The sequence below is a fragment of the Embiotoca jacksoni genome, unplaced genomic scaffold (assembly GCF_022577435.1).
Source record: "Embiotoca jacksoni isolate LCO1_2020_lvr unplaced genomic scaffold, fEmbJac1.0.p SCAF_43, whole genome shotgun sequence".
Lineage (NCBI taxonomy): Eukaryota > Metazoa > Chordata > Actinopteri > Embiotocidae > Embiotoca > Embiotoca jacksoni.
The window spans coordinates 280,700-293,578 of NW_027185396.1; the positions used below are offsets into that span (position 1 = coordinate 280,700).

A 12,879-nucleotide genomic window follows, 5' to 3' on the forward strand; every position below is an offset into this window, starting at 1 on the left:
TTATATGATAGTTCAAGGTGCATGATATATTCCCCAAGCCCCAACTATACTGTAGAGACCTTTAACATCCCTCAAGGCCGCAATGCCCAACACCCACTACCAATCCAAGCACACGCATTCACACCTATGAGACCTTTTACACTAGTCTTTGTGGACACTGCTCCCGTGTGCTCAGCTTGATGTGTCGGAGATGGCCCGAGGCCCCGGCTCTGTGAAACAGGTCCAAGTACTCTCCTGTACTGTGACTCAGTGGAGAGCTGCAGCCTGCCCAAAGCTCATTCAAGCAGCAGAAGGTGTTGCACGCTTATGTATGAAGGAAGACACGGGTAGATAAATGAAGCTTGACTTTTGGTTGAAACACAGGGTTGGGCGCTGCTCCCGGCGTGGTGGATTAGGATTGTGTAGAGGCTGAAGAGCAGCTCGGTCGTTTGAAAAAGCCATGTTACAAAGGAGCGAAGGCTTGATGTTCCCGCCTCATGAAACATGCATGAGGTGAGACAATTCACAGTGTGTATTATTCATGAAATAGCTGAAAGTTTCAGAAAATATTGTAAATTGTGTTCCATATTTGATAGTCATATACTACAACTTTAAATGCATTTAGGGCTGGGTTTCTGGAGAGGTCCAGAAACCCCAGAAAACATTATGAGGTGGTTTTATAAATTAGCTTTGGCTGTTTATAAGCCCTGCCATTACATCTCTTCAATAGGCATCCACTCTATGTATTTGGTTCGATTTGGTTCAGAAAATATGGGCCAATATCAATGGATTTAAAATGAGGCTGCTGACAGTGTCAACAGAAGAAATATCTGGTGTTTCCTTTAGAAATATCTTGTTAAGAAAGAAAAACCTTTAAAACTAAACTATGGGAAGTTCCTATTAAAACTAAAACTATAATGAGATACACTAAATATTTGTCTGATTTTTTCTTTAAAATTAAAGTCAAGTTCTGGGAGCTCCTTACTTTAATGAGTTTCATAGACTGTATATAAAAGTGGACGCAGCTCTTCTATTATTATATTCTATTCTATTATTTTTATTCTATTTCATTATTTCTATTATTATCTTATTGCTTCTGTATGCTGCTGTAGCGAAAAAAAATTCCCCTCGGGGATTAATAAAATAAATACCTACCTACCTACCTACCTAAAAAGGCCAATGTGGAAGCTGCAATACCACCGGCTGCCACTGGAGGTTGGCTCCAAAAATCCTCCGGCTCCATAGACTCCCAGTCTATGGAACCAGTTGCATAAAATTCTCAGTCATTCAAATTTCTCCACGAGTTACCACAGTGTTGTTAGCTAAAGTCGCTCCTTTTTATTTGTTTTTTGGCGAGCCATCTGATAATAATCCCGTCATTAATTAGAAAATAAGCTTCAGCTGTGGTGCAGTCAGGCTACAGCTATTGGTGGGCGGGACGTAGTACCGCCGGGTTTCCAATCAGATCGAATCACATCACCCGCTCGCTCCCTCCCAGCTCAGTTTATATATATATAAATATTACTGAGGGCACCCAGAAACCAATCAGAACTCCAGACCTGAAAGTATTCTTTTGATCAATCAGGTTGGGTGATTGACAGAAAAGTAAATGATAACCGTTTTCATTATTGATCAATTGTCATTTTATAAGCAAAAATGTAAAAATGCCAGCTTCTCAAAGGTGAATTTTTATTCTAAGTTTCTATGACAAAAAAATTCTAAGTTTTGTGATTTTACAGGCGCACATGGAAATATCCTGTTTTACACTTTGCAGTATCCATTTCTTAAAATTCGACCCAGATTATGATCTTTACCAAGGTAAATTTGACAATTGTTCTGGTTCAGATTTCCGGTGATGCCACCCGACATCCTGTTATCAACAGACTTTGGTCCACGCACACTTTCTCTCAGGCGTTGAAGGCGGCTTTGGCTTCTGCTAGCCTCTGCTGGGCTCAGACACAAATCCTAGAAGAGGGAGGTTCATCTCCTCTCTTCTCCTCTGCCTTATCTGCCTGGCTGGTCCTCTTCTCTCAGCAGTTTAGTGTTGAATAAAACATGCACGCCACACGCTGCTGCTCTTTGCTATGTGCAAATCACAGCCACCTTGCATACTTTGCGCCTTTTGCTTTCCCTCTCTTCTCCCTTTTTCATCACTCTCCTCCTCTTTATCTCAGCAGATGCATTTCGGTCCATGAGTCCTCTCTTTGCTTTCTCCTCCTGCTCCTCCCCTCCATCAGCTCCCCCCCCCCCCCCCTGTTACCTCCCCCCCTTCCATCTAATAGCACTCATTCTCCCAGGTGATTGGCATTGAACTGAGCGCTTCCCTCTCTCATACAAGAGCTGTGAGTGGCTGACTGCACTGAGCGCGCTCCCAAAGCTCTCCAGGCAACACCCCCCCCCCCCCCCCCCCACACACACACACACACACACCATCCCTCTAGTCTAGTACAGTAGAGGCAGAAGAAGAAGTGTTCAAGACCACACTATTGTCTTTGCTACTAACCCACCACATTTAGCACGTAGTGACAGAGAGGATGAGTTTTCATCAAGGGGAAAGCGAGGAGAGAGGAGAGACTGTACAAGAAAGGTAGAGTAGAAAGAGGAAAGGATAGGTAAGTTCCCCCTAAAAGCGTTTTCTGTCACACCTTGGACAATGACACCCACGGGGCGAGGCAAGCCTGTGACAGTAGCAGCCTTCCAGATGGCAGCTAGGAGGAAGCCAGCCCCCCCGTCTCTGTTTTAACAGCACATGGAGCTCTGACTCTTTTGGGACTACATCAATGGACGTTTCCAGCAATATTCGCAGCCTCAGCCGAGACCAAGGTAAGACGAGAAAGCAGTCAAAAAATTCCTACTTTACTTGCATGTGGCTTTGGAAGAAGTAGGCCAGCTCAGGATGAGGAGCTCGTCGAGCTCTTTAGGAGCGAAGGGGGAGGAATGACGGGAGGGTAGTTTCCACTCATGTTATACACCCCCCCCCCCTCCCCTCCCCAGCTTCTCATCTTCCTCACCTCTCATGAAAACAAATTCAGCATCTCTGCTTGACTTCAGCTCTCTCATTTTGCTTGTTCACTTGGTTTCGGATTTTGTCAGACCTGTGCGGTCGACTTTGCATACTCGTGTATTCACTGCTCTCATCGTGGAGGTAAATCTTTCAAAAGAGGCTCCTGCTAAAATGTGCAGGTGACTTGTGTGTCAACTGAAGCCTGAAGTTCTGCTCCGGACATGACTGTCAAATTGTGTTTCCTGTAGTTTTTTTTGTTTTTTTTCTGTTTAAGCTCTTAATCATCAGCTCCTTTCAAAGACATCAGCAGCCCAACCCTGTTTTAAAGGTGATCACCTGGGAGGCAAACGCACGAACAAGCTCCCACCGGAGTGCAGACCCATTTTGGCTTTTGTCAGCCTAAGCGACAGAACTGGAACCCAGAGTGAAGGTGCGAGCAGACAAAGAGAAGGGAGAACACATGGAAATTGAAGAGGAAAAAAAGCTGAAAAAAATGAAGTCATTTATATTTGACAACTTCCCATCAGGGCTCCTCCCCCTCTCCTCTTCCCCTCCTGCTCCTTCCAGCATTCCCCCAAGCCCCGGTAACCATAGAGCGACTCATTAGTGTTAGATCACCCCAGCTCATGGGAGCAGAGCAGCCGGGGAAGCGTTGCAGAGTGCAATAATCAAACTTTCACAAAGCCATACAATGGAGCTCTAATACCGACACCATATCTTAGTGCTGGAGTATGCAAGCTTGCGGCGCGGTGTCAGCCTCTCCCTCAGCTTACTTTGACACATCTAATACTCCTTACAGCTGTTTTTCTGTATTAACTGGCCTGGACCAACACCAGTGTGACAGATGTGACTGTATGAGCGATTAAAACCTAACGTTTTCTCTTTGGGAGACCTCGAAAGGGTGACTTTCTGCTTATTTTTTCCCGTTTGTTCGTTGTCGTCATGCATTTCCACCCTTGCCAAAACAATGTTAGGTGACAAAATTACTTACTCGATAGTCATATACCCTTTTGGCTCTACTGGTTTCATTTGCCTTTTGTAGTTTATTGTTGCTATGCTGAAGAAGGTCGCTTCAGACCAGGCAGGGAGAAAACTTTTGTGCATGGCAATGCACACACTGCTCTCTTAGGATTGGTATCAGCAACAACCCTGAACACAAACTGCCCACGCTGAAATTCTTTGCAGCAGCATTATTGAGTTTCTGTAGTCATCAGAGGGCGAATTGGTGCAGCGTCTAGAGCGCCCCCTGGTGACCCAGACAGCTCGATGAGTTTGTTGTTCTTCCAGTCGCTAACTACATTGTACAAGTCAAATGATAGTACTAGTGCTGGATGAACCGATTTTGAAGCTGCACCCCAAAGACACAGAGTTTATTAAAAAATGTATTGACTACATTTTACCCTCAAAAGTGATTGGACAGCCACATAAAAAAAGGGATGAACTTTCCTTTTAAGGTTTATAAGTTTAAAAACGAAGGCTGCTAATGTTCAGAAAGTTGTACTATAGGTCCTTGTATTTATCACTTATAAAGGGATGTCTCATTGCTTGTCAAACCCTTTCAGAAAGTTGTACTATAGGTCCTTGTATTTATCACTTATAAAGGGATGTCTCATTGCTTGTCAATCCCTTTATAAGTGATTAATACAAGGACCTATAGTACAACTTTCTGACTTTTTCCAATGTGTGTGGCACTCAGCCCCAAAGGCAACAGGTTCTTACAGAAAATGGTAATCTTTTATATTGGCTCATGAATATGAAGTTTGTTTTTCACAACCAGATGTTCAATGCAGTTTTATCAAACATTACCGAAACAAACCGTAGGGAACAGTGCATTCAGTGAAGGCTGTTTTCAGCAGATGAATCCACATTTGGTACCCTCCCTTGTGAGTATTTAGTGAAGCAGCACGATGGATGTGGAACTGAGTAAACTGAATTATATCATATGGTAATAAATTAACGTGTCACCCAGTGTGACTCACTGTGTTTCTTCAATCGTTATAATGGAGCTTTATGGCTCAGAGGAATATTAGATATCAGTCCTTGATACAAACACACTGTTAGCTGTAGTTAGTTATTGGTGGTTTGGGTCTTCCATTGGATTTGCTGACAAAATTAACAGACTTATTTTAAATGACATCACTTGCTGAATGAAACATTGCTCTTATTGCATCTATTAGTGGAGTAAATTATCCTTACAGTGAGGAGATATTTGAGTGCTGGTGATCTCAACCTCTTCTGCCTGATTTTATATTGGAACACCTCCTCACCTGCACAAAAATGTATCAGCTATATTACCAACTGTGAAAATTCACCTACCACCTTCTCTCCATTCCCTAAATATACAGTTCAGGGCAATTACATTCATCCTTGCAACACACTACAGCAGAGTAAATAAACACAGTGACAATTTTAAACTGTGTTACAGATCATAAAGAAAACATTTATATCACACTAACATACCACATGGGATAATGTTGGTGCTTGATTAACATGCCATTTGTCAGTCAGGAGGCTTTTCCCTCTGGCATGAATGATATCCTACAATCTCTGTGACAGGGCTCAGGGTGCAAGATTAAGCATTTTGACAGGAACGATAATTACTTTTTTGTTGTTTGGATCAGAGGGATTTTGCCAAAAGGCCTTGGGGGGCAGGAGTTGAATCACCTGCCACTGTCAAGGAAATCTGCTGCCATTTGATATTAAAGCTGCAGCAGAGGTAGCGGCTTGGAACGGGATATCAGCGTGATATCAATGTGAACTGGCTGCACATTATTGTCATATTTCAATATTCTGAGTTAAAGGTTGATGGTGTCTCAAGGCAGTCTCTATTTTAGGATCAAATAACACATTAAAAGTCAGAAATTTGGTTTAAATGTTTGTAATTTGTAATTTATCAGTATGTTAAGCAACAAACCTTACCAACAGCAGGCAATCATGTTCATTGGCCCAGTCTCATTTTCTCTGAAAGCTGCCTGTTTATTTTAAAGAGTAAATATTGACTCATTTACATATTTATCGTGGTGTTTATTTATTTCCTTTCATTTTACAATAACGTTCTATATAAAACAGTTTTATATAAGACACTTTTGTCTTCTACAGTCGCAACACTGTAAAAGATTAGATGGGTTGCTGATTGTAAATGAGGAGTTATTTTTGTTATTAAAGCGAGTTTTACTTGGAAACACTACTTTATGCGGTAAACCGCAGAGCTTTTGTTGAGGATGTATTTTTGTGGAAAAATCACGAAAATTTTCCAAAATTGTAATTCCCTCTAGATGTTTGCTTGAATTTGCGTTAATTATTGTGATTGTAGAGAACGATTTCCTGCTGGGACTGATGAAGCAACCGGCACTACCACCCGTCAGCACTGAGAGGTTTCATTTGAAACCAGTGAAAAATAGCCAAGGCCGCTTATGATGCTGGTTGAGCACAAAAAACTTTTAAAACAGGAAGTGACAAAGTTTATGGGAAATGTATTCTTATCATGTGAGTTAGACATTTAAAATCAGGATGAGGGAGAGGTGGTGGAGTATGAAATAGTAGAGCCCGAGTTGTAGTTTTCATAGCTCAAGAGTTAATACACCTCTATACTTGAAAGAAATCGCACTTAGTTTTTGTGCAATTGGTATGTATTGAATTAATGTGTTTTATTAAGCTACATCACTTCTATAACTGAGATTTTTTTTTTACATTTGAAGTTTCAGAATTTCAGAAAATAAATATATTCAATATTCAACAACTGATTGATTGCTATACAATATGCTTAATATTATAGAAATTGGTTGCATAAAGACTCTTTCTTGAAACAAATCACATAAAACTCAGCATATTGCCATTACATTTTTGAGAATAGCTGCTGAACAATCAAGCATTAACGAAAAAAGAGCAAGAAATCCTTTAGGGACGAATTAGTCTTACAAAGGTTAAGTGTTACCACTGAGCTTCACAATAATATCTTAAAGCAAGGTGCATTGAAAAATGAGTGAAAGATCACTGTATCAGGTTATTGACATTTTTTTAATTAAGAAAGGAAAGCGGTACAATCTTTGTGGTCCACCTTGGATGTGGTCAATGGCAGCAATTTGTCAAATTGAATATTTAGCAGAAAATGTATGTATTACCATTTTACCTGAACTAAATAGTTATCAGTGTTCAATTTTAGAAATGTGTGCACAAAATTATAAAAAATAACGAATTGTGGCACAGGCTATCAGCCATCAGCAGCGTTAATTATAAATTGCTGACACTCACTGACATTCAAATTTCCATATTGCTTGAACTACTGTGACCCATGTGTGCGTGCAATCATGCGTCTTTGTGTGTGTGTGTTTACTGCATGTTGCCATTGAGAAAATGCCACATTAGATCTTAGGTCACAAAGCAACAGTGCTACTGGGCAGCTGCCATCGTGTTGCGAAGCTTCGCAACACGATGCGATGTAGCGTTTTATTGACCAACTTGTGTTTTCCACAGTTACATTTAAAAAAGGCAAAGATGCTGACACTGTATACATACAGGAGTACTTCACACTATAGCTCTGCCAAAGCGGGACTGAAGCTTAATTCATTAAGTTCAAATTTGATAAATTCCATGGCAAAAAAAAAGAACTCATGATACCTTACTATATCAGTGTGTCAGACTTAAGACCCCTTTATAGGCTTAATGTAAATATTTTTTACTGTTATTTTATTTCTTTCCTGTATCTATAAATGCTGCTGTAGCGAAATAATTTCCCCTTGGGGATTAATAAAGTAAGTAAGTAAGTAAGTAAGTAAGTAACTAACTAACTAACTATCTATCTATCTATCTATCTATCTATCTATCTATCTATCTATCTATCTATCTATCTATCTATCTATCTATCTATCTATCTATCTATCTATCTATCTATCTATCTATCTATCTATCTATCTATCTATCTATCTATCTATCTATCTATCTATCTATCTATCTATCTATCTATCTATCTATCTATCTAAAGAGTAATGCTGGTTCATTACAACGTAGGTCTTCTTATTTTTGTGTGTTTTGTGCCATCATTGCTTGGGAACATGGCAAGACAACTGCAACCAATGGGGACTAATCAGAAGCACTGGCAGTTAGATCCTCAGTTGGATTGTTAAGAAGGCATCATTTCAGGGAGACTATCCAAACTTCTTCTTTTTTTTGGGGGGGGGGGGGGGGGGGGAATCTAAAGGAATGCATTCATCATCTGGGGAACATGAACTTCCACATTTCTCTCAGAAGTTGTGTGTCAAACATTTGGGTAGACTCAGGGCAGCCAACAAACTTGACTTTGACAGCCTTTAACATCGGCAAATTAAAGTACAAAGGTATTTACAATGGCATGCGATTCGTTCAAACGCAATTCGTAACACGTGCTATATTATCAGTTATTGCCTTTTTAGGAGTTAATGGTTAGAGAACTATTGTGGTGAAAAAATAACCCATACTAGGCTGTACAGTACCCCACCCACTTCTGGTGCTCATTTTTGTGTTTGAAGTTTCTTAGAAGAATAGTTGAGCAAAAAAGATTCTGCTAAAGAAGAATAGTGAAAAAAAAAAATCAAATCATTTCCACTTGCTGCTTTCCAGACTATTCAGCGTGACAATTATTCAATTGACAAGGCTTTGCTACTCAATCTTTTTTTAAAATTTTATTTTCCTCAGTGAGTGCCTTCTGCAAGATGACAACACAAACTACTTCAAACTGATAAGGTCAGAAATGAAATTTTGACTTTCAGAAAATTATTACAATTCACCTATTTTTCTTATGTTTCAATGAATTAATTCATATTGGAATTTCAAATAAAAATTCCTAAACAGCCACAGCCCCTTTCATATTAGAAAGGGGCTGTGGCTGTTTAGGACTTTTTCAGCACATTTTTTGGTCTGGACACATTAGTCCAGACCCCCCAGAAAATGTGCTGAAAGTTTAATAAAACACTAAAAGCAAACAGGAAAACAAAAAGAACCACCGCTGGCAGGGTGATTCGCAATCATTTGGTCCTTCCTTTCCTTCATCTCAGTAGTCACAGTTAGAAACAGAGTGAGGTCGATCTGACATGGACACAAACATTCACTGAATAATCTGTGCTTTTTGACACGCTAAATTTGCAGGGACATTGGCTGCAGCTTTTTTGTCACCTCCTACTTGCTCTGTCCTGTTCATTAACTCCGTCATCAGCTGACGTCCAGTGGGTTTGTATCCACAACTTTCAAACTCACAACTTCCCGTACAGGAATGCAGCCATTCAAATGCATTTGAAAAAAAAAAATCATCATCATCTACATCATCATCTACATCTCTGACTCGTTCCAAACAAAGGGAGTTGTAATAAATATCACATTTTTTAGTTTGCATTCGGGGATTTCTGCAGATAGGATGAGAAACAAGGTTAATCCAAGTGGTTGGAGATGGGTCTAACTTCACTGCAGCTGAGTTGATTCCTGGGTGAAAGCCTCTACCGATGCTTAATTACCACACATGTGCGATGAATTCCCCAGCAGAATATGTGATGACTTTTTTTGGTGTTCCGAGGCCTCGGTGGTGCTTTTCCATCTCTTATCACAAATGTTGACTTGGCAAAGTATCAAGAAATAGCGGAAGATTTACAAAGGAGCAGCTGCTAAGGTGCTGAATAAGTGTAAATATTGGAAGGATTATATGTAAAATGGCAAAACACCCTCTTACAGGTAGCAGTTAAATGCTTAATTAGGGTTTACGTGCTAGATGTTTTTGGAGACTGAAAAATATATACCCTGTAGTGGGTTGCTCAAAAAAAACCCAAAAATGATTCAAGTAAGTATGACATTGTGAAATTTGACTATTTTCTGTCAGACGCAACTGTGGCACATGTGTTATGGTGAGTGTGCTGTTGCTCAGTCGCAGCTCTGTCTGTTTCCACTAGTGATGTATCCGAAGCAGACATCTTTGGCAGCTACATGTATAATATTGTTTACTATAATTATTCATGTATTACAGGCATAAATGTGTTTGCAAGAGTCTTTTGTAGTTTCTCTTAACTTTTTATTTCTTCATGAACCTGGATTTTGGTTTTATTTTTGCCAGACTATGTAGTAATAATGAACATATATATTTGTAATCCATGATCAGATTTTACACTCATTATATGATATATGAATTAAGCTGCATTGAAGCACAGTTTAGGTGCACGGTACACATATTGTAACTGCAACTTCCCAGGTTTGATTTCTGAGTGAGGATCCTTTGTTGCATATAACACCCTTCTTGTCTCCTTGTCTTGCTACTGTTGACTGTCATTTGATAGCAAATATGCCTTTAAGAATTGCAGGTTACCCAGAGGATACCCAGGAGTACCTGACCAGATGCAGGACTTTCTTATAGGCATCTTAGTGAGAAATGGTTAAAGCCACAAAAGTACAAAAAAAAATAAAAAAAATATAACCACTTACAAGAAGCTGAATCAAGTGCTACAGTTGAGATTAAACTGGCCTCGCACTTGGAAATTTTCTTCAAAATTCCCTGAGGATTTACGTGAAATTAAAGTTTTGAACAGCGCAGTCTTTTTAATTTTCCACTTAACCCTGTATCTTTGCTCAGCTGTGCAGCAGCTCACATTGGGAAGCCTGTAAGATGCTGCTCAGCCACCCAGCAGGCAAAAAAGTACTGAGAGTACTTAAAAAAACCCCCCCCAAAAAACCAGCATATGGATAATGTACAGTATATTGAAATTAAACTCCTCAGAAGTCTTTTCACCTTCTTGCCCAACACATTATAGCAATATAGCAAATTTTATTTTTCCTCTGATAAACAGTTACATTTTGCAGGTGAATACATGCACAGACATTTACAAATTAAATTTGTCAAAGCCCTAATGAACTGCTGTTTAGCTGCTGTGAGATTGATCGTGTGTTGAGGCTCCGTCTTGCTATTTGTGCAAGGGAGTTATAACCACTTTGGTTGTTTTGACAATATATTTAATGAGTGTTGCACTTATGATGTGGCGGAGTGCTCTGACAGCACCTTATTGGATAAGAAGGCTTCATAAGTGCTGCCTCTGCCGTCTTAATCCGCCGCACAGCCTCAACTTGAGGGGAATGAGAGCCTCTTAATGCTCGATTGCCATGTACGTGGGAAATGCTGTCTTTTTTTTTTTTTACATTATTCTAAATGTGTGTTCGTGTTCGAAGAGGGAGTGCATTAGAGCATGCACACACACTCGAGTGTGTGTTTGTGACTGAGAAAAGTGTTGGGTGTCAGAGTGACATAATCTCTGCTCACGCAGCTCTTCTCCAAACCCAACAGAGTAGATTTTCTTTGTCTATGTTAATAGTCAATACAAAGTATCGAGCACCGAAGCGAGTTCCAACCCATACCAGTGGCAGGATGCTACTGTTAGTGAGAAAAAGTTGATTTTTTTTCTTTCTTTTTTTTTAATTTAGTTACAACAGTGACAAAGAATTGTCACATGGTGGATGTATTCTTTCAATTTTCAGTCTCCACTTTCAAATGCCATGAGGGCCAATGAAATCTAATGTCCAAACATTTATTTTGCTATTAGGAGGATCTCTTCCAGTGCCTCAAGGGAACGGACAACAATTCTTACTGCTGAAGAATTGCAAACTGATTGATGCATTTGTAAATTGCATTTGCCAAGGCACATCATTAGCCCTGTGAGTGTATGAAAACTATCAGACCACGGGGAAACTTGCCGCAGATGACTGACTGTTTCCAGCTCCTCACACATTCCAGCAGCTCTGCAGCTCTCGTCTCTCTAATAAGCTCCTCGGTTCTCTACAGTTTGTTTAGGAACGAGATGTCATAAAACATTTAAACTCAGAAGTGATAAGTTATCCTTCTTAACAGCTCAACATCTTTTAATCAGTTCAGCACTACGCCCAAATACTGTTAGGTCTCTACATGGCCGCAAACCTCTGCAGATCTAAAGACATCTGGGTTTTGAGTCTAGATTTGTTTAAAACCTCATACTGGGTTCAGATGAAACAATATCAGCCTGATAATAGGCTTGAAAGTTGTCGGGGCGTTGTTCCATAATCAGGCATGACAGTTGATTGTTTCATCCCATGAAGTGTGGGACAGACAACACTGACAGTCCTCACGGTACAACCCATGGATGGGTCGATAAAAGTCAGTCTCATCATGCAGACTGTGACAAACAATGAGCTAGAATTTGGCCAAGTCACAGCAAGAATGGATTCCATAGTCTCCTAATCTAACAACATGGCCATATCCTGTTGTTTGAACCAGACATATAATGATCAGGTGATCTTTAGATGAAGTCTTTCAATCATCATGATATAGACTGATGTGGTTTTTTTTTTTATATAATATCGCATAGTGTGTAGAAATATTGTAAGGTGAAGCAATAAAAATCCATTTCAGCTGAATCTCACCATTGTGTTATCAACTACAAAGGAGGTGTTTTCTGCTGCGTCCTGTTCAGACACATGGGACTTTATGTGTTTGCTATTGAGTGTATAGTTGTTCCAGCTTCCTGTTACTCTCTGACAGAAGAACTGTTCTTCAGTGCTTTGGTAGGTAGCTGTGTGATTAATGTTGCTTCAAAAGAGAAAGCAAACTCCTGGGCCCATGAGACTGTTTTGCTGTCCTTGCAAAAAATAAATAAATAATGAGACTAAATTGATTGGACGACTGCTTAACATAGGTTCAGTGTGGGTTAACCAAATATACCTGCAACGCAGAGAATAATAATAACATCCAAACTCAGCCAGCTATTAGACCTCTCTCCCTGGCAGCGATTATGTGACACTAATTTACAACTCTCTGTGGTGAGGTGCTAATGGACCCGGTATTATTTCCAGCACTTAAACTCATCTCAGAGCAACAGAGAGGCTTGTTGAACCACTGCATGGAGGCTGCTGTTGTCTGG

At 40.0% G+C, this 12,879-nt stretch overlaps 1 protein-coding gene across 1 annotated transcript in view; it reads left to right on the forward strand.

Moving 5' to 3' along the window:
* The first annotated feature begins 2,419 nt into the window (after positions 1–2,419).
* Positions 2,420–12,879, forward strand: part of plch2a (phospholipase C, eta 2a) — a 99,345-nt gene continuing 88,885 nt past the window's right edge. The window contains exon 1 of the mRNA XM_069169097.1: positions 2,420–2,802. Coding sequence (XP_069025198.1) covers positions 2,760–2,802 — 43 coding nt within the window. The 5' untranslated portion in view covers positions 2,420–2,759. The remainder of the gene's footprint in view (positions 2,803–12,879) is intronic.